Source organism: Mauremys reevesii, linkage group 2 (genome assembly GCF_016161935.1).
Source record: "Mauremys reevesii isolate NIE-2019 linkage group 2, ASM1616193v1, whole genome shotgun sequence".
Taxonomy (NCBI): Eukaryota; Metazoa; Chordata; order Testudines; family Geoemydidae; genus Mauremys; species Mauremys reevesii.
In genome coordinates this window covers 5567309-5588307 of record NC_052624.1, presented here as the reverse complement: position 1 = coordinate 5588307, position 20999 = coordinate 5567309, and the positions used below count along the sequence as shown (strand labels likewise).

At 47.7% G+C, this 20999-nt stretch overlaps 1 protein-coding gene across 2 annotated transcripts in view; it reads right to left on the bottom strand.

The window, feature by feature from the left end:
- Positions 1-1090: 1090 nt before the first annotated feature.
- CCDC12 (coiled-coil domain containing 12) overlaps positions 1091-20999 on the bottom strand; it is a 75011-nt gene continuing 55102 nt past the window's right edge. Inside the window, exons 3-8 of one of the 2 annotated variants that reach the window (XM_039527770.1) lie at positions 10085-10164; positions 5995-6056; positions 5838-5872; positions 4276-4352; positions 1989-2072; positions 1091-1464 (exon numbers count right to left, since the gene is read on the bottom strand). In XM_039527770.1, coding sequence (XP_039383704.1) covers positions 1993-2072; positions 4276-4352; positions 5838-5872; positions 5995-6056; positions 10085-10164 — 334 coding nt within the window. In that variant the 3' untranslated portion in view covers positions 1091-1464; positions 1989-1992. Of the gene's footprint in view, positions 1470-1988; positions 2073-4275; positions 4353-5837; positions 5873-5994; positions 6057-10084; positions 10165-20999 lie in introns of both variants that reach the window. The other variant, XM_039527769.1, reaches the window with a different exon arrangement.

The window sequence follows — 20999 nt, the reverse complement described above, 5'->3', positions numbered from 1 at the left end:
CCCAACTCTGGTTCGCTTGTGAACGGAGACAGGACCACAGCACAAAGTTCGGTGACTGGGCTCAGAGTAATCAGGGCTGCAGTGGGCATGAATGCTGAGCCTCTTGCAAAGAAAGGTGCCTGCTGCCCGTCAGCGCCGAGGCACGTCCATGGGATAGCCTGGAAGAAGCGTGAATCCCTGCGGCCCGTTCTGCACCTGAACTGCCGACAGAAGACTGATCTAGAGACTTTTAACCCTGCACCTTTCCCCAGGTGATAGCAGGGACATTTATTTGTATCCTGTGTAAACTCTGCTCTAAAGATCCCCGTCAAATTCTTACACACCAGATATTGCGTCTCAGGAACTCCAATGCTTTTAAATGTATATAGGCTGTTCAGTATATCCCATGATGATGTCCCGGCATCGTGTCTGTTCTCTTGTGCTGTATAGTCTGATCACTGAATAGCAAGGTCACGAACTGATGTCACGTGGGAAAGTGCAGGCTCCCACTGCGGAGTTGGCATGACACTTGGCCCTGTTTTCCACGTCCGTCTTCCTCAAAGTGTTTACAACCTTCATCAATAGCTGCTCTCTGGGATAGGTCTGTCCTTGACAACGTCTTCAAAGTGACCAGCATTTCTACCATACAAAGTGAGTTTTTAAATAAATCCCACACTTATGGGAATGCTGCTACCACAACTGTGATTCAACCAGGAGCTGGCTAGCCTGGCCCCGACCCCAGAGCCAACAGCTCACCACGCTCACAAAGGGCACCTAGGAACGCACCCTGACGTTCTCCGGGCAGTTTTGATGCTGTGGGGGCCACTGAAAAGGATTATTCAAAAACAGCCAAAGCCACGCTCCAGCAGAGCTGTGAATATCGACACAGGTTTTAGAAAACCACAGCAATAATCTGACACCAAATAGGGCGTGTTCACCGCTGCTGCTCCTCACCTGTGTGCTCCTGAGCTGATGCTGCGCGGGCACCACTCCCTCCCCCCAGAGCGGATGCAGCCGGCCCACAGCCTAAACCCACTGTGAAATTAACTACCTCTGCAGCACATGCTCTCGTGGCCTCCCCGCAGAAGTGATGCACCCAGCACAGGAAAGGGACATTTTGCACCGTCGCCGGGTCATTTTATTATGAAAAAAATACTTGTTGCAGCCCAGTTTTATCTGTAACAAAACCCACCGATACAGCACGTGCTCCACAAGCTCCTGTATGTGGGGGGATCAGAAAGTAAAAGGGAACAATATGAATCGTGCGTGAATCTGTCTGCTAGAATGCAGGCGAGGCCATTTTTAGTGACCATGCAGAAAGCTCTCCAGCTGCACAGCCATTTCGGGATTCTTTTGTACAGTCATTGGTTTCTTCTTGCCCTCCGCAAAGCCTCCATGCAACGGGAGGCTCCACCCCCCATCTGTTTAAGTGACGACAGCTCACCAGCCCCTCTTGTATGTTACACAGTTCTGCCATGTGCTCAGCTGTACTGCAGGAGAGAGAAAAAGAGTCAGCAAAGGAGTTGGCTTTATAGACACCTGCACAGAAACACGCTGTCTGCACTGGCCAAAGAAGGCGTTCGCACCTCTCTAGCACACTGCTCTGAAACACGGCTTGAGCTAGAGAGATGCTACATCATTCCCTGACCAGTGTGGGTAGGGCCACAATTCTCACGTGACTGCTAAGCACAGGGCTTTTCTTCTGGCTGTGTGGTGTTCCGCATGCCACTCAGGAGCCATTTGCTCCTTTAATCTGCTCCAGTGCTTTATCTGAGAACTTTTACTTCATCAAAAGTCCAGAAAAGCTCCATTGGACACCCCTGCCCCGCCCGCAATGCCAAACCACATACTGCGAGGCTGAGCCAGAGAGCCAGGCTAAAGCATTCTCATCTCAGAGAGAGATTCCCCTCTAGGCAAGCCTAAGGGAGTTAAGGATTCTGTTAGCAAAGAGTGACAAGACCAATGTGACAAGCCCCAATGAGTCTGTGCTCTGAGGCAGCCAACCAGACCTCCTTAATCAGAATCACTTCCTTCCTGCTTCGCCGATCCAACAGCTGATGCCAGTTCTTCCTCTTGGCCTCTCAATCGCTCTCCTGTGCGGGCAACAGAAAAGCCAGTCAGTGATCATTGTGTAACCGGAGTTTAGAACGGCACGTGAAGGGGGTGATCTGAACTGTGCTACCCAAACTTCCAGGATATCCACCGACCTTGCCAGCAAGTTTCCCTGCTCCATTGATTCTGGATTGGCTCAGGTCCCAGTTATTTCTGGAGTGGATGTGAGTGTCACCCAACTGGCTGGGCGAATCTGGATTCTACTTTACAACCTGTACCACTGCAGGCTCTGGGCACATCCCAGAGACATGTGTATCTGCCCACGGTGGGCAGCAATATCACCCCTCCCCAAATCAGCCACCTGCCCATCAGGGAAGCAATCAAGGGGAACTAACAATGGTTAAGACATATCCGGGGAAGGCTTGGCTGGAAGCGTGCTCTGAGGACCAACACGTTCTGGCTGGCTGACTGCCAGAGGGAGGCAGCATTACTCTTCACCTCAGACACCTCCTCAATGCCCCTAGAGAGAGGGAACCCGGGGGGGGGCGGAGAGGGGGCTCACTCCTGACACTATTCCACCGCCTTTCATTTTAAAAAGTTCGACCGAGCTCCACTGAGCTTGCACTGGAGATCGCTCTCAGCCGTGAAATTGCTGGAGAAGCCAAGATTCAGAGCAGAACAGCATCAGTGCTAAGAGTCGTCCAGAGAGAACTGGAAAGCGAGCTCCAGCTCTCTACAAGTCCAGCATGTTAAAAACGCCCTCTCTGCTCATTTCCACTCACGTTGGAAAGTCTTTTCTGTGACTTTTTAGACTGTGACCCTAAGCTCCGCTCTGTTCACTCTACACACGACTATAATATGCTTTGTACAAAACACGCCTTGTGCAGCATCATTTGAAAACGAATCACTCTCTGATCACTAATAGGCTTGTGTGGTGAATGCACACGGTGTGTATGAAGAGTTCTGGATACATGCTGGAATGATGACTAAAGTGTGTTTAAACCAGGCATGTCCGGGGGAGTTGGTAAACAGGTCTGTCCTAAACACAGGAATGGGCTTTTACCCCAATTGACATATAAGCAGTAAACGGGGCCATCAAACTAACAAGGGGAGGAGATCACAGGAAAGAGAACACTTTTCATTTTAGCAAACACCTGGGAGGGAAGAAAGAGCAGGGAGCTGCCTTCTCCACCAGACTCAGCATTTCCTTTCTCATAGCTTGAAGGAACTGTGCCTGGAGAGGAACCTTCAGAAGAATCCATTTCAAACATTCTCTGCAGAAAACCCAAATCCTCTCTCTCATCTAACATGACAAAAGAGCCAGCACTTTGGGTTCTGGAGGAGATCCCGATGGGAGGAGCGAGGGGGGTGGTAGCCCCCGTCTTGTCAAAGACTGGGTAAGAAACACCATCTTGAACAAAGCCTGTACCTTAAGTTTTAGACTTTTAGATGCATGTTTTCACTTGTAGTTGCTTGAAATCAATTCTAACTTTCTCTCTTACACTTGAACTCACTTAAAATCCTATCTTCTTTCGTCATAAACTTGTTTTACTTTTAATCTAAACCCACAGTGCTGTGTTCAATTCAAGTGAACGTTAACTGCAGTTAATGTGGCAAGCTGTTTGGTTTTGTCTCTTTAAAGGAACAAACGAACCATATTATTTCTGTGAATATTGCAGGAGCGGGCTGACATGGCAGGGGGCACGGGTTTTGCAGTCACCTGCTAACATGAACCAAGACTGGTAAAGACAAGAGTGTGTCTGTGATAACTGAGGCCGGCTCTTGGATTCAGAGTGGTTGAATCAGAGCTGAGAGCACAGAGAACATGGTGTGCAAGCTGCCTGCATGTGCATCCCAGGCAGGGAGCACAAACAGCGGAAGCATTTTGGGGCACTCAGGGTTGTAATACAAGCGGTGACCCAACCTCCCACTGGTCTGAATTGCTCCCTGAGGTGTGACACTGACGATCAACAATATTTACTGCCTGAAAACGAGGCCATGATTTTCAAAGATAAATACGCAGGCACCTAAGTAAGTAGCCTGTTTCTCAAAGGGCCGAGCTCCCCCACAGATCCCTCTGAGCTCAGGAGCAAGTGCTGGGAGCACTTATTCAGATGCATACAGAGCAATTGAAGAGCCTAATTTTTGTCTCCTGGCTTTGAAAAATCTTGGCCCCAGTCCTTCCTAGTCTATCACCATTTCCACGGCTCCTGTCCGTTAGTTCAACAGCAGCAGTGCACTTACTTATCAATTCAGCAATTGCCCTCTGCGTTCTCTTCTCCAGTTTTTCCAGTTTCTTGGCTACGTCTCGCTTTAAATCCCTGGGGGAGAGGATGGTCATTTAGCAAGAAAGCCCAACACACAAGCACACACAGACACAAAGCTAGCCCAGCAGAAGGGATCCATGCATCTATTCAGAGCCAGTCTGGGGTCTTGGATTAAAAACAGCCACAGAGACACTGTAAGCTCCTTGGGGCAGAGATTGTGTCTTACAGAGCAAGCTGCTGGCACTTTAATCATCATCAGAGCCAATGCGAGGGCCACGCAGACCAGTCGGATGGAATACCCCTGCCACTGGTGTCCCTAAATCCCACCGCCTGAGCAGGGGAGCAGCAGCATTCCATCCAATTCCTGTTTTAAGGGAAAGGGTAAGAAAAGTGCCAGCTTCATGGGAGGGATGAGTGTCACCTCACTGGGGGAAGAAGGGGAATGAAGAAATCCTCGGCCTCTGCCCCTCTCCACAGGGCAATTCTTGCCCTTCCTAAGTGAGAGAAGACAAGCACCATCTACAAGACCAAGAACTCCATAAATTCCTGGTGGCCACAAGTCTCTCTGAACTGCTGACACTATGCAAGACCCACAACTCGCATTAGTCCCTCCTCAATGCCCGTGCCCAGCGATCCATGTGGCCCAATAGTCACACTCAAAGAGAAGCCAACTCACCAGCCAAGCACAAAACACCAACACTCAACCAACGAGGAGAAAAGGTCTAATGCTCCACGCATGCCAGCCCTGTGTGATTTGTGATGTATCTATCGGGCTTCAGAACAGGAGGATGTGAAAACCCAGCTGAGGAGCACAGTGGGCCGGGCCAGGCCCTTCTGTGCCCCTCATTTCCATCGGGAACCTGCCACACACTCTTTGAACACAGATGCTCTTGGCTTCAGAGGCCCCTGTCAGTAACATATTCCTTTGCTAGTTAATCTGTGCACACTGTTCCAGCTCTGTGCGTGAAGCCTGGTGCCTGTGCCTGCCCACATGCTGAAATCAAGGTGCTGTCATGCTGTGGGACCATTGCTCACTATGTGTTTGTACAGTACCTAGCACACCAGGGTCTTGATCCCAATCGAGCCTCCACATGCAACCACAGTGCAAAGAATACAAGCGTCACCAGATCCCTTCATCACTAGCCAAACAGAAACAAAACCAATTGTATCCATCCTAGAAACTCCCAGAAGGTGGAGATCAGCACCACTTATCTGTCCCATCTAGCAAATCCCCCAAGAGCCAGAGCCTGTTCATTTTCTACAGGATATTGCCTAGGGTTTTCTGCCGTGGTGTCCAGGGATGGGGATTTTAGTTCTCCCCTTGGGAGACTGTTCTATACTCAGATCTCACTCCTGGGAAGTTTCCCTTGATATTGAACATAAGTTTCCCAATTTCTTGTTGTCCCAGCTGGTACAACCTTAACAGGGTTAAAGTTATGGAAATAGCTGGAGAGCGTCCCTGCTACCATGAACACACACGCGATGATTAGGACTAAAAGGACTGAATCTATGCAAGCTAATTCCTAAGATAGCACTTACCAGTCTGGCTTTCTGGGGGCGAGGTTTGCCAAATCCTAGGGGAAAAGGAACAAGGGAATTCTCATTCAGAGCAGCCAAACTAATGTAATGGAAAAGAGTGAGTTTACAAGGTGCACAATTATATTTCAGACCAGGTATTGAAGATCAAGACACATACCACTTCTTCAATGATAGGCTCTGGCTTCGCGGCTTCTAGTTGGTCTTTCACCTTATCTTCCACTAGAGGGAACAACAGAACAACAAATGTTAACAGAGTGTCTCATAAGAAAGCCAGCACGAGGACGATGCTTCACTTTAGTATTTAAGAAGCTTTTACAAAACCTAACCCCAATAGACATGCTCTGGAAACTACTTCGGTACAAAAACATTCCCCTGCAACTTTTGCAACTCAAACATTGCACTCCAGAAGCGAAACTGACCATAAACCATGTGAAACTGACATCCATTGTCTGAATTGAGAGAAATGTGAGAAGTGAACAGCAGCAGCACTGAAGTCAATTGGACTCAAACTGTGTTTTAATATAACCTCTGCTGCTGTAACACTGGAAAGGAAATGGATTTGCTTATAACATATGACCTGAGTTGACAATGTCAATTTAAAGCAAGCGATGCACAGGAGTGAGCATTCCTGCTGAAGCAGCATTTTCTACAGCCCTGTCTCTCAACCTTTTTTATATCAGGGACCAGCTTGCTGCCTTCCTAGGCTACAGTAGGGAGATCACAGGGACTGGCACCGATGCACAGACCAATTGTTGAGAAACACTGTCTTAGAGGAAGGGCAGCGCCCCACAATCTGAAGAACTGATAAGATGACTGGTAAACTTTATTCCCAACTATTACTGTAGTTAGTGTAATCATGGGAGACTTCCCACTCCATAGGTCTGTGGCAAGTTACTTTAAACTCTTTACATTATCCATCCCTGAACTCCGACTTACACACAGCATATGATACCTCCTTCCCTCCTGCAATGGGCACATCCACCACTGGGAATGAGACACCCCGACCGGGAGAGCTCTGAACTCAGAGAAGTATCCGAACTAGAGTAAAATCCCTGCTTCAAAACTAATGTAAAGCCCCAAGTGGAACAAGAGACAAGGAGAAACCGACGGCAGAATTCCGTCTTTCTTTCTGCCCAGACCTTGCAAGAGGGAGAGGCCTGGTCCCGAACACTCCAAGAACAGCAATATTTACAGGAAGACACGACTCTGCACTTGAGAGTGCTATTTCAATCACATGCCCCCTCCCCCGGGTGTTAGAAATCCGTTGAGGAGTGGGAAACTCTAGCCCGTTGGTTTAATTTGTGTCTGTTTTGTGCTTTCATGGATGCTCCCGGCCAGAGAGGAAACGAATTTGAATGATGAAAACAAAAACACAGAAACTTGGAAAAGATGAAGTATGATTAGTGAAGGGTGCTGTCTGGCACAAATCGAGGGCAGGGCAGACTCTACTCCCTTGGGAAACTCAGGCTGGATCTATAATATGTTAGAGCCCAATTCTGCTTAGAGCGTGGTTCAGTTCAGGCTACAGGAAGGCGCTCTCTCTGTACCAGTGGTTCTCAACCTGGGGCCCGCGGGCTGTTTGCAGCCCACTCAGCACACGGCTGCGGCCCACGTGACCTCCTCAGGGCCATAGAGGATGTATATAGTGTGTGCGGATATGGCCCATATAGCACAGAGAGCTGCATATGCAGCCCACAATAGTAAATGGGTTGAGAATCACTGCTCTGTACTGTGAGACCAGGCTGTGAGAAGGGATGACTTGCAGTGGAGAGATCCTCTCCATTTTGTTACCTGACTTCTACGTCAAACTATGCAGTTACTTCTTATGTGGTTTTAAATGAATACACCCTCTTTTGATACCTAACAGGAGTCCTGACTTATCTCTGCCCCTTCCACAACAATCACTGATTTTAAACAAGCCAACAACCCAGATTTCCATGTTTCAGCTACAGAGCAACTCCCCTCCCAAGGCATACAGCACCATACAACACTTGCAGAGGCAAGGTTCTTGAAGGCAGCGTTGGGCTATTACAAGCCACTGGCATTCTCTTTAAAGGAGATCATAGCTCTACCGAGGGGCTGGTAAAGATGACCGGTTCTCAGACATCACTGGAAACAAATCGAGGCAGCTATGCCCACTTCCCACTATTATAATTGTGGGAAAATGCCATCATTGTTTCACAGGAGGGCAAACTATGAGATTCTGCCCACAGCTGAGATCCACAGAGGCCCCAGTATTTCTAATTATAGCCACCGCTCCCGCACTCAGCACTCTAGGGTATTCTTCATCCTTTCCACACTAATTCCTGACACTCCCATTATTTGGCACACATTTTAAAGAGCTCTCTTCTGTGAGGGTTTAACACCACCATGCTAGCAGCAAGACAAATAGGGATTTTTGTTTTACATTAATTAAGGGTAAGTGGATTTTCAAGCTGGAGAACGGTGCCAGATTGAAAGCCCCGAAGTTATGGCTAATATTGTCAAACATGGTTGCTTAAAATTAGGTGCCTGAATAGAAGTGGCCTGGTTCTCGGAGGGTGCTGAGCACCCTCCAGCTCTCACTGACTTCCAGGAGAACTCTGCTCCTCTGAAAATCAAATGACTAATTTACAGGCCTGAATTTGGCTTTCCAGACCTAACTTTAGGCACTCACATTGGGAACCTTTGGCCCGATGTTGTCTGCCCACAGAAAAGGTTTGGCGTGGGTAGTTGCAATGTAATCTCCTCCACTGTGCCACATTGATGTGCCTCCACCCCGACCTCAAGGGAACCACCACTGGAGGGCGGTCTCCATGCTCCTTCAATCCTTGGCACATCTCCCGAGTCACTCAAAGGAGCCTGTTCGTGACACACACAGACTCTGGCTTAACAGAATTGGCTCTGAACCTCACAGACTCATTTCGCACAGGCCATCCGACTGCCGATAAGTAGGAAAGCCCTTTCCATCACTTCTAACCCGAGCTGGAGTCAAACCCATGAGGAGCTAGAGAAGAAAGGATCGATTGCTCTGTTGAGACGCCTCTGGCCCATTCTTTGGAGACATAAGTATAAATGACTTGGTAGTTACCTCTGCTGGGAGGTGAAGCTGCAGTGTTGTCCCTGCCTATGCAGACCCTACTCCTGCTCATTTCCCGCTAATAATGGCCATGGCCTGTGGGAGAGGTTTATATGAAGTGTAAAAACCCGGGACATGGGCACTGAACCACTCTAGTCTAGTCTATATAGGACCAATCCACGGTCACACTCAGACGCCTTCTAGGCTATTGGGACTATTTGCTCATTTCTCCGATACTGCTGGGAACGATGATTTAATTCATCCCCCGAGCCATTCGAGGTTCCCCAACTGGGCACTGGGTACCACCCAGCTGAGCTGGACCAAGTTCGACGCGAAGACTGACAGACCGTGGGAGGAGCAATAACGGTGTAAATACTGAAAAGAGACTCGTTTAGACTAATCTCTTCAGAGCAGGGACTGCAGCTTGTTCTAAATTCCCAGAGTGGCAGGCACGTGCCCAACACCATCTAGTTTAAAATAATAAATTGGACAGAAAAAATAAATCAGGCAGGTGTCCAATAGTTGGTTTGAATTGAAAAAGAAAGGACTGGTGATATGCAACTTTTCACCTCGAGGTCACCGGGTCAAAGGCAGCGAAGGCAGGGCCGGCGCTTCCATTAGGCGTTTTGTGCGCTCAACAAGGGGCGCATGGGAGCTTCCAGTTGCACTCCAGTCGCGCCACGGAAAACAGCAGCAGGCATTTGAGCAGCTCAATGACTACCGCTGTCGCCTGCGGCGGCGTGATGGGAGCGGAACCGGAAGCTCCCGCGCGCCCCGGGGGGAGCGCACAAAATTCCGCCCCCCGAATTCTGCCTAGGGCGCCAGAAATCCTGACGCTGCTCCTGAGCGAAGGTCAGTGGCTTAACTGATGGGCAGCAGTTTGGCGGCCAGCATCCAAGGAGTATGGTGGATCTCCCCTCAGTGCCCAGTGGAAAGGATCTACATGAAAACTGTAAGTGGGCCCTTGTTGGCAGCTAGAGCAGAGGCCAAGGACTGAAGCATTCCTGCTCCAGCACTAGCAGAGATGGTCTCTCCAGATAGGGCAACGTGGAGGAAATTGGACCTGTTGCTGACCCTTCACTCTCCAGGGTGATCAATCCAGCACCTTTCACATCTTCTAAGTTTTGTTTTTTAAATGGGGGGGAGGCATCATTCCCAAGCTCTCAAAAACTCCCTCTCCAGCACCTACCTGAGGCTGGCTTGGCCTGAGGCACCTTCCTTTTCTTGAGATCTTCATCCTCAGGAACATAATTTCGCAGCTTGAGCTCCCTAGAAAGTAAGGGGAGAAAGCAGGAGAAGTGTAAACACACGCACATTCCCCCTCAACAGGCTGCCGCCATCTTAACTGACATGCCCAAGAGCAGAGATACAGAAGCCAAAGTTCTCACTTTCTATAATCAATAAATAAGAAGAGAGACTTTGAACTAGATGGACACAATTGAGGCTGGTTGACCTGCAAAGTGAGGCAAATTCGACAGACCAGCCACTTGCTCAAGCATTTTCTCTGTGGCAAACAAGGCTTCAATAGGGAAGTGCTGGCTGTGGAGGGGCCCATATTTCACTACTTCGTTACACATGGGATTACACTGAAACAAGCGGGTTTGATTCTCCCAGCAGGAAAGCCAGAATGGGGTCCATTGGCCTGTGGCGTAATGCCACTGCTGACGTGACTGAAGCCAACAGAGTCACAGCTCTGGCATCGGGTCAAGGTGCAAGAAGGTAATGGTGTATTTCAAGGTAAGATAATTTAAAGGTTAATTGGAATTGAACAGCCCTTGTTTGCCTCATATCCAGGGAGTTTAGACCCAGCTACTTATGGAAGGTGAGCTGCAAAGCACCATGCCAAGAGAACGCGGTGTGGATTTCTGTGCAGAGTTCTTCCACTCGGGCTGCGTGGAGCTGGTGGGCAGGCGGAGGGAAGCTATGCTCAGCCCAGAGATGTGTGTTCATTAACCCTTTCCAGGCCAGGATGTGAAGGGTTCCAGAGATGCTGCCGAGCCCCTCTCCTGTTGGGTCCATTTTTTGGTCTTTTTCATAATCTTTCTCTGGTTTAAGTCTGTTGTTTTTAGGTGTTTTGATGCTAATGGAAGTCCTGACCCTGCACATATGTAACTCTACTCGTGTGTGTAACCTCATTACTTGAGTGGGATTACTTGTACATCAGCTCGCACAGCAGGGAGCTCCCTGGTGCCACAGTCAGACAAATAACCACAATAAATAAGAATCTGCGTATGTTTTTGCAAGATCAGGGCCTTGGAAGGCGAGATCTCAGAGCAGGGATCTTGTCTCATATGCTTGTGAACAATGCTAAGCAACAGCTGGTGCTATATAATAGTATTTTAGCCCATAAGGCAAATTAAGAAGATTAAACTAATCTAACACTTTAGATTGGTTTATCTGTTCAAGATGCTCTAAAGCTTTCAATTGGTTTAAGTTGTTAATGCAGCCTTAAGGCCCTCAGTTTAAACTGCAAAATACATTAAAAATTGTGGGGGAGGAGAGATGAACAAGAGGGTTAGAGAAAAAGCCAAGGGGTGGGAGCCAATCGTGTTGTTCTAAAAACCGTTTCTTAAATGCTGCACCGGAGAGTAATTCACACCTAGAAATTCATACCTACCCTGCGATACCTAAGGGGCTGTGGGCTCTTCTATTCGTAATGAACCTTGAAATTAACTCACTTCTTGGTCAGGCACTTGCATCAGTCAGAACTGCCCTGGAAGAGCATTTGACTGCTGCTGTTCAGCATATTGGATGCAGGGCCGGCTCCAGGGGTTTTGCCGCCCCAAGCAGCCACACACACACAAAAAAAAAAAAAAAAAAAAGCCGAGATCGCGATTACGATCTGTGGCAATTCAGCGGGAGGTCCTTCGCTCCAAGCGGGAGTGAGGGACCCTCCGCCGAATTGCCGCCGAATACCTAAAAGTGCCGCCCCGCTCCAGAGTTGCCGCCCCAAGCACCTGCTTGATAAGCTGGTGCCTGGAGCTGGCCCTGATTGGATGACAAAACATTTTCATCTAGATCCTGTGTAAATAGTGAATAGTATTTTTTCCTTTAAAAAAAATAATAAAATCAGTGATGGAGCAATTTGGGATTTTGCAACTTTTAATGGCCAGTTTTAACACAGAGGCCATTTCCCACTGGATTCTAGGGCCTCTGTCTTTAAAGGCAAGTTATATGTGAGGTATGTTTTATGTTTATGCCTGTTTTAATCTGAAATCATTCTTGTCACACAAAAAGGGGCAGCATTTCACTTGCTACTGTATGAATTCCTCCACCCAGACACCCAGCCAGCGGTCAACGGTGTTGGTCTGTCAGTTCTGATGCTGGGAACCAATTTCCGGTGTTTTTAATAGAAACAAAACAGATCCCACAAAATCAGCTGCACTGCACAGGTTCAAAGTATCAGTTTCTTTTGAAGTCCCACTTTTGTTCATATTTTGGTAACGTCAGGAGACCCCAGCCAACATCAAGGCCCCACTGGGTTAAGTGCTGTACATACATATAGTGAAAGCCGGTCTCTGCCCCAGAGAGCTTACAGTCTATGTAAACAAAGCAGGCAGGGGGCAAGAGAAAGGGATAGAATCTACCCCCTTCCCCCACAGCGACAGGAAAGGTAGTCCAGTGTCTAGGGTGCTAGCCTGGGACTCAGGAGACCCAGGTTAAATTCCCAGCTCTGCCACAGACACCATATGAGCTGCTTGGTCTTTCCACGCCTCAGTTCCCCAACTGCGTCGGGATCACAGTACTTGCAAGGGGATTGGGGGAATAAATGAAAATTTGCGGTGCTCAGATACTACCATGAGGGGGCCCCGTAAATATCTAAAATAAGCAGAAGAGCAGGAACCAAGCCCCAGAGTGATTTAGTGACTTACCCAAGAAGTTTGTGATACAGCCTGGAACTGAGCCCACATCTCAAGTCCCCCCCACTCTAACATAACACCATGAACCAGACCAACCTTCCCACCATTGGGCAGACACTGGTAGAACCGATTCCAGCAGAGATTAGCATGGGCCTGAAATACAAATGGAGGCCAAACATTTCCCCCTTTGTGTCAAATGCAGGTCAGAGTTCATGGGATTCACTTTTAAACATGGCAATTGTGCTTCTTATGTAGTGCACTTGGCCCTGGGGAGAAATCTTTCACTAAGCTGGGCTTATGAAGGAAAGACAGAGGGGGGATGGGAAGCGACTGATTAACCTTACAGGACCAGGTGTGTGATGACGACAAGAACTGCTCCCCTGAGCAGCATCTTGGGGACTCCCAAGGGTGCAGTCCCAGGGCCTGGCGTGATCAGTGGGTTTGCCAAGATCTCTAAGGTTAAAATGAAGGCAGCAGTGGCCGATTGCTCTCGTCCAGGAGGGTCAGGATACTCAATACCTACTGAAGTCAGCAGGAGTGGCCAGGTGCCCCTTGCCTCACAAGAACCAGCCCTTTGTGCTGCAGAGTAGCAATCACTAACAGTAGTGGCTTACCACGGTTCACTGATCACCTCCCAGAGGGCTTTCCAATCTTCAATTCCCTCCCCAGGGCCAGGGGAATGACAATATACTGCTAGTTCTCCAAACAGCACATGGAACATGGATTCTGTTTGGATAATGAAGAGAGCAGCCCTTCACCCCAGTCAGGAACAGCTGGACAGGGTGCAGACTTAGCTGTTGTCACTACACATGCACAATAACAGCGCGACAGCCGACTCCCAGGCTCCTGCAGCTGCTCGGCTCTGTGCGCACACACCCCAGCATTGGCTCCTTCGGGCCGCCCAGGGAGCAGCACTGAGGCCACGTCGAAGAGGGAGCTGGGCACCTCGGTTCTGCATAAGCTAGGGCGAGAGCTACAACACAGGTGAAGAGCAACTCCATGGCAGAGGGGTGGGGAGGAGGCGAGGGAGCGGTGAGGTGGCAGGGGAGGTCACGCCAGCAGCTGGGTTGGGGGTTTCACAAGGGGTTTGCATGCCAGCAGCTGGGCAGGGTAGCACAAGGGCAGTTGTTCTGGGGGGTGCAGACAAGGAAGATGTTCAGATAATAGGGTTCCAGATAAATGGGAGCAGACTGTGTCTAGGTGGGGAAAACGAAGCTGAGAGGTGAAATGAACTACTCAATGTCACAGGGTGGGTGTCAGACATCAGCATAGGGATCGAGAGCACCTAGCTTCCCATCTTATTTTCAGCCCACTGAAAATTGCAATGTATCTTTTTGTGCCTGCGTGGGAAGAGGAATTTAATCAATAGAAGTTAATTTACTATCCTCGAGTCCTACCAGGGGAGTTAATTCCTTTCAGCAACTGCTAGCTGGCATGCTCCTTTCATTCCTTCTGGTCTCAAATGATTGATCAATTTATTTTTTTTTTCAGCACAAGGCCCCAGTGCTGTTCACACAAACATCTCAGGGTTATTTATGTGTTTATTAACAGTCCCCACTAAGCTGAATTCTGTTGCCAGCCTGGAGAAAACATCAGTAACTAATTCATCCAGAAGGTAATTGGATGTCAGGCAGTGCTGTTAGACTCTTGGCCGGCAGGCTGTGTCTAGTACGCTGAAGGGGTTTCTCTTACTAAGCCGGTAGAGTCAGACTCTGCAGAATGGAAACATTCATTTAAAAGTTCCTAGCTGCTTTAGTTCATGTCAAGAAGGTTTTCCTGTGAACGGAGTGTAAACCAACGCAGACTTCCGGAGTTCAGCCACTTCAAAACAATAGCTCAGAGCAAACAAGTCAATGGGGGTGGTACCACTAAGCCGTACTGTGACACTTGACAAGCCGGATTTCCAAATAACCATGTGGAATGTTGTGCCTAGTTGCGTATGCAGGTGCCACAGCCGGGTGCTCGGACAAGGAAACTGCTTGGACAAGTGGCCAAACAAAAGGCAGAAAGCAGCAGCAATCCGAAAAGCACTCTGCATGGTGTTTCCCCTGCGCCTCACTTCCTAAGGCTCCGCAAGCTTCTTTAGGCAAGCGAAAGGGTCAGCCCATGCGGAGCCACTTGCAGAAGCTACATGAAGGCCACGTTCTATGGTCCTTGTGCAAACCTCCTATTGGCTGCTAGATTTCGAGAGGCCTCTGCCACCCTCATTTTGTAAACCCACCTCCGACTGAACAGAGTTAAAACCCTAATTTGAAGTAAAAGGGGGAATCCTGGAGAAAAACAGACATAACATAAGAATATAAGAACGGCCGTACCAGGTGAGACCAAAGGTCCATCTAGCCCAGTATCTGTCTACCGACAGTGGCCAACTCCAGGTGCCCCAGAGGGAGTGAACCTAACAGGCAATGATCAAGTGATCTCTCTCCTGCCATCCAACTCCATCCTCTGACAAACAGAGGCTAGGGACACCATTCTTACCCATCCTGGCTAATAGCCATTTATGGACTTAGCCACCATGAATTTATCCAGTTCCCTTTTAAACATTGTTATAGTCCTAGCCTTCACAACCTCCTCAGGCAAGGAGTTCCAAAAGTTGACTGTGCGCTGTGTGAAGAAGAACTTCCTTTTATTTGTTTTAAACCTGCTGCCCATTAATTTCATTTGGTGACCCCTAGTTTTTGTATTATGGGAAAAAGTAAATAACTTTTCCTTATCCACTTTCTCAACAACACTCATGATTTTATAGACCTCTATCATATCCCCCCTTAGTCTCCTCTTTTCCAAGCTGAAGAGTCCTAGCCTCTTTAATCTTTCCTCGTATGGGACCCTCTCCAAACCCCTAATCATTTTAGTTGCCCTTTTCTGAACCTTTTCTAGTGCCAGTCTATCTTTTTTGAGGTGAGGAGACCACATCTGTACACAGTATTTGAGATGTGGGCGTACCATGGATTTATATAAGGGCAATAATATATTCTCAGTCTTATTCTCTACCCCCTTTTTAATGATTCCTAACATCCTGTTTGCTTTTTTGACCGCCTCTGCACACTGCGTGGACGTCTTCAGAGAACTATCCACGATGACTCCAAGCTCTTTTTCCTTACTCATTGTAGCTAAATTAGCCCCCATAATGTGTCTCCTGGTCACACCTTTCCCAACCGTGTCCAGGAGAATTTCAGCCTGGCCTATGGCTGCCCCATGCCTTGTGAACACAGTGAGGACCAAGGTGATCAGCCTGTAGGGTTTTAATGCTGGTGAAGTTTACACAAACCATTTCTATTAATACCAATATCAACCCAGGGCCGCAGGATTGTGTGTTAAGTGAACTGATCTGCTGACAAGGCAGAGCCAAGTGGGCTCCTGGCAAGTTGCCCCTGCAGTCCTTGGTGTTGCAAGGCTTTGGCAGCCTTAAACCCACTCTCCACTTGGGGATATGCAGCATATGGACCAGGTAGGGAGGAGGCTCTAGCACAGTAAAGAGAATAAGGTTTAAATCTGATTCCCCAACAGGCAGGGATAAGAACATAAGAATGGCCGTACTGGGTCAGACCAAAGGTCCACCCAGCCCAGTGCCCTGTCTGCTGACAGTGACCAATGCCAGGTGCTCCAGAGGGAGTGAACCTAACAGGCAATAATCAAATGATCTCTCCCCTGCCGTCCATCTCCACCCTCTGACAAACAGAGGCTAGGGACACCATTCCTTACCCACCCTGGCTAATAGCCATTAATGGACTTAAGATTCATGAATTTATCTAGTTCTCTTTTAAACACCGTTATAGTCTTGGCCTTCACAAGCTCCTCAGGCAAGGAGTTCCACAGGTTGACTGTGCGCTGTGTGAAGAAGAACTTCCTTGTATTTGTTTTAAACCTGCTGCCCATTAATTTCATTTGGGGGCCCCTCGTTCTTAAATTACGGGAACAAGTAAATAACTTTTCCTTATTCACTTTCTCAGATTAGTAATGCAGTTTAGTAATAAAATAGCTTTTTGCCCATTGACGCTAAGCTGAATTCCAATCCCATGTCAGACTACAAACAAAAACATGGGGGTTTTATCACCGTTAGCCTCCGATGGAGATTTATCCCTGAGACAAAACAGCAAGTACAGAATTTGTTTGGTGCTGCTCAGGACTGAGATAGCAGCACTGCTGTGCGCCAGGACTGAGCTGCACCAGCAGAGCCATGTAAGGGGCCTGGGATAAGGATAGCAATGATGCTGCAGGGGCAGAAAACTATTCAATGCCTAGATGTACTACAACCAGTTCCAGCCATGGCTTTTTGTTCACCAAATTCACGCATGAGTGTTTGAAACAAACAAAAAAGGATCCCTTTAATTGTTCAATATAAGACAATGCCACGCACCTGCCTCCTGTAATTAGCCGTGCCTACTGTTCCTGGCAGCTGCCTCCCTGAGGTGCTCATGGATTATGGAGTTAATCCCCAAGGCTCCAGTGCTCAACAGGAAGAGACAGAGCTGGTTTAAGTTAGTCTTTCCCGCTCTCTGACTTCTTGCCCACCCTCACCCTGTGGTTCCTTGATGATCTGTAATGTTTTATGGCAAAGAGGTAGTGTGATGCCAAATCAAACCTAGTCATTTATTGTAGGAGATGAGGGATTAAATGTGCTATCTTGAAAAGCAAAGGCTTACAGAGGCAGGAGAGAGTGAAGTCAAGGTAACTGATTTCTCTAGCGCTCTTTCATCCCCCAAAACAGATCACAAAGCACTTCACAGATGATGAGTTTGATCCAAATCTGGCTGAAGTCAACGGAAAGATGCCCACTGACGTCAGTGGGATTGGGATCACGCCCTGTATTTGGGAGCCCTCCAATGCATGGCAGCCTCTTCTGGGGTGAAAGGCAACACTGGTTTAAGAGCACACAGCAATGCTACGTGGCCATTTAGATGCTACAAAAAAGTTATCATTCATTCTGCCAGTTACTAAAAAAAGAAACCCCTGTTAATGCAACGTTAAGGCCGCAGTGTTAAGGAATCAAAGTCAGACAATAAGGATGTTTAGACTGAATTAATCGCCTTATCTTTTCCCCATTTACCTTATCTTTGCCCCTTCCCCCATAGGCCCAGGCACCGTGATACATTTAATAAATGTGATCATGTATTTCTCAGATACAACATAAGACACCTCAGCAGCAGAGTGGAGGCCTATCGGCAAGACTGGCCCAGATCCTCCATCACTCCCACCAAACAAGGTGCAGCTGGGTACGGCAAGCTCTTACTGACTGTCACCTGGGGTCCAATGGAATCCACAGTGGCGTATTGTCCTTTTAATGACATCTCTCTCTGGTTTTAATCTTCTACCATTTTTTGTACAAATGGTTTTGTAGTTCAACAAAAATACAGCATTATCCAGAGAACGCAGCTTCCTACCTTATGACTTCACCAACCCCACATTTGGGAATGCACAGGCGAGCTACTATGACCGCATGCACAACTGCAGTAATTGAGCATCCAATTGACCAGCACAGTAACGAATGGGACAATAGCACACGGCACGGTATTTCTGAAAACACGGTTCTAGATCATTTGGTTCTAGGCAACAAATACGCCCATTACATTTATCTGCATTATAGAGCACAGACATGGAACCGCAGTTACGCCCTTCCACTACAAGTCCCCTTTTTGACACTCATTGTACTACATCTAGTATCAGTTCTACTGGCACCTCCACTGGGAAAGGATTTCCATAAGGGGTCAAAAACCTCATTTTGAGGCATCAATCAGGCATCACCCAGGTGTGATGCAGCTGGTACTGGGAACTGCTGCACGGTAAAAATGCAGTTGGCATTTGCAACCAATACAGAGTTTGAAGAGTAATTCCTATAAGATGTGAAGAACTAGCTTGATGCAAAACAGAGGATACTTACAAGGTGCTTAAAGCTTTCTCCAGCTTGTTTGCTTTTCACTCTAACAGTGCTGAGTGTTTCGCGCAGTGAACACTGTTTCCCAATTAATAAATGGGCTTTCAAAGCCTTCTGGTGATGCTTTTGCACACCATCTCCCTCATGCCCGTCTGAAGTGTGCTGTAATTTGCCAGGAAATCTTCTGAGAGAAACTTCCTCAGATGCAGAGCCCATCACATGCTCCAGCTGCTATCACAAAGCAGCCACTTGAACTCTCATTAACTAGAATGCTTAAAAAGGCAATACATTCGCATCTTGGAGAGGACAAGGTTAGTAGCGAGGAACAACTGTCTAGAACACTCAAGTGCACTCTTTTAGGGGAAGAGTAATGTTTGTTAGCGTTTTGAAAGGCAGGATGGGCAGAAGGCGCTGAAGCACTTTTTACTGGAGGGAAGGCAAGGGGAAGCTTGCTGTAGGAAGTAGCAGTTATATGGACCTTGTAAATATTGCAAGGGCTCTGCTCCTGCATAATTTAGAAGCCATCCCCCACTAGCTCGCCTTCCTGCCAACCACCCATGCTCCTCCAATTCTGACAGCTCACAAAACTTTAGACATTTCTAGATTCTTTCCACACACTCATTCTCTCAAGTCTTACTGCTCTAGATGGCAGCTGAAGACTACAAACAAGATGGTGCATCGTCTGCCCCAAGCCACAGCCAAAGCTCAATGGTTCATAATGCCCAAGATGCCAGCTGGCTCCTATTTTGAAGCACAAGTGTCATGTTAGTGCCTTTCTGTTCTTGGGAAACAGTTGTTATGTTTAAGGAAGTCCTGCATGTCCTCCTAAGTATCTCAGCTGTTTCTGGTCATTTCCATCAGAAGCCTCAGGGAAATACCATCTGGTTTTGATTATTCACTGCACTTTAACTTCCCAAGCTGCTCCACAGCTTCATTTTTATAGTCTTCAATTTCTGTTACAGTCACTCCAATTTGCTTTAAAAAAAAAAAAGTGCCCTTGAAATGGAAACTCTTCACTGTCCTCTAAAGAGAGACTGATATAAAAACACTCCTCTGCTACTTCAACATCCGCTTATCTTTGGGTGGTCTAGGCCAGTAGTTCTCAACCAGGGGTCTGGGGCCCCCTCCGGGGCCCTCGAGCAGGTTTCAGAGGAAGCCTCCAAGCAGGGCCAGCATTAGATTCGCTGGGGCCCAGGGCAGAAAGCCGAAGCCCCACCGCATGGGGCTGAAGCCCAGATCCCTGAGCCCCACCACCCAAGACTGAAGTTGAAGCCTGAGCAATGCCCAGGCAACTGCCCTGCTTGCTACCCCCTAACACCGGCCCTGGCTTTTATATGCAGAAAACCAGCTATTGTGGCACAGGTAGCCATGGAGTTTTTATAGCATGTTGGGGGGGCCTCAGAAAGAAAGAGGTTGAGAACCTATGGTCTAGGTGGCCCACAGTCACACTGATTCTTTGCTTCAACATGTAAAGAATTTATGTACGTTACCTTGATCTCTTTACCTGGTTCTCCTGGAGTCTCTTTGCCCTTTTTTTTACTTCCAATTTGAACCTTTACAGGCAGAGTTGTTTAATATGTCCAAGGCATTTGGACAAAGATTTCTGTATTTCTGGAAGAAGAATTTGCAGCCTTACATTCTTGAACTTTTCTGCTTTTGTCTATTTCTACAGACAGTTCCACCACTAACCTGCTGTGTGTGATCTTGGGCAAGTCAATTTACCTCTCTCTGGTTCAGTTTATCCATGTATAAAATGGGAATACTATGTTCCTATCTCTTGGGGTGCTGTTTGTAGGTCGTAGTATGGAAGGTGCTAAGATTTTCCTCTCTACCTGTTGTTGAACTTTCCCATGCTTTAATAACCCATTTCCCACATAGTTTTCAAGGTTACCCTTTCATATCTACCACCATCTACTTCCTTTGGTATTTCTGGGTCTAGCAGCCATCCATCCATCCATCCTTGACCCTCAATCTCAGCAGACTGACTTGGAATGAAGGGTTCTTACATTTTCAAGCTACTCTATTTATCATCCTTCATATTCTCATGCACGGAATTTGCTGTATTTGCTCTGTTGTTGACATAGCAACCAAGAATTTTTTTCTGAGAGTATATTACTCTACTGTTAAAAATAAAATAAAAGCTCTCTCATCTGGCCGAGACCACCTCTTGTCCAATCACAAAGAGAAGAGCTCTACCACAGTACCACCTCCTGGGGCAGGAAGCAAATGCATTTCTAAAGGACCTGCCAACACAGAAGTCCAGAAACTATTGTCTGCTTAAAATGGTGCAGTTCTTTCCCATCATGCCTGGATTCCTTACCCAACGAAGGGCAGAAAAGGAACGAGAAACAAAGAGAGGGAAAAGTAGCTCC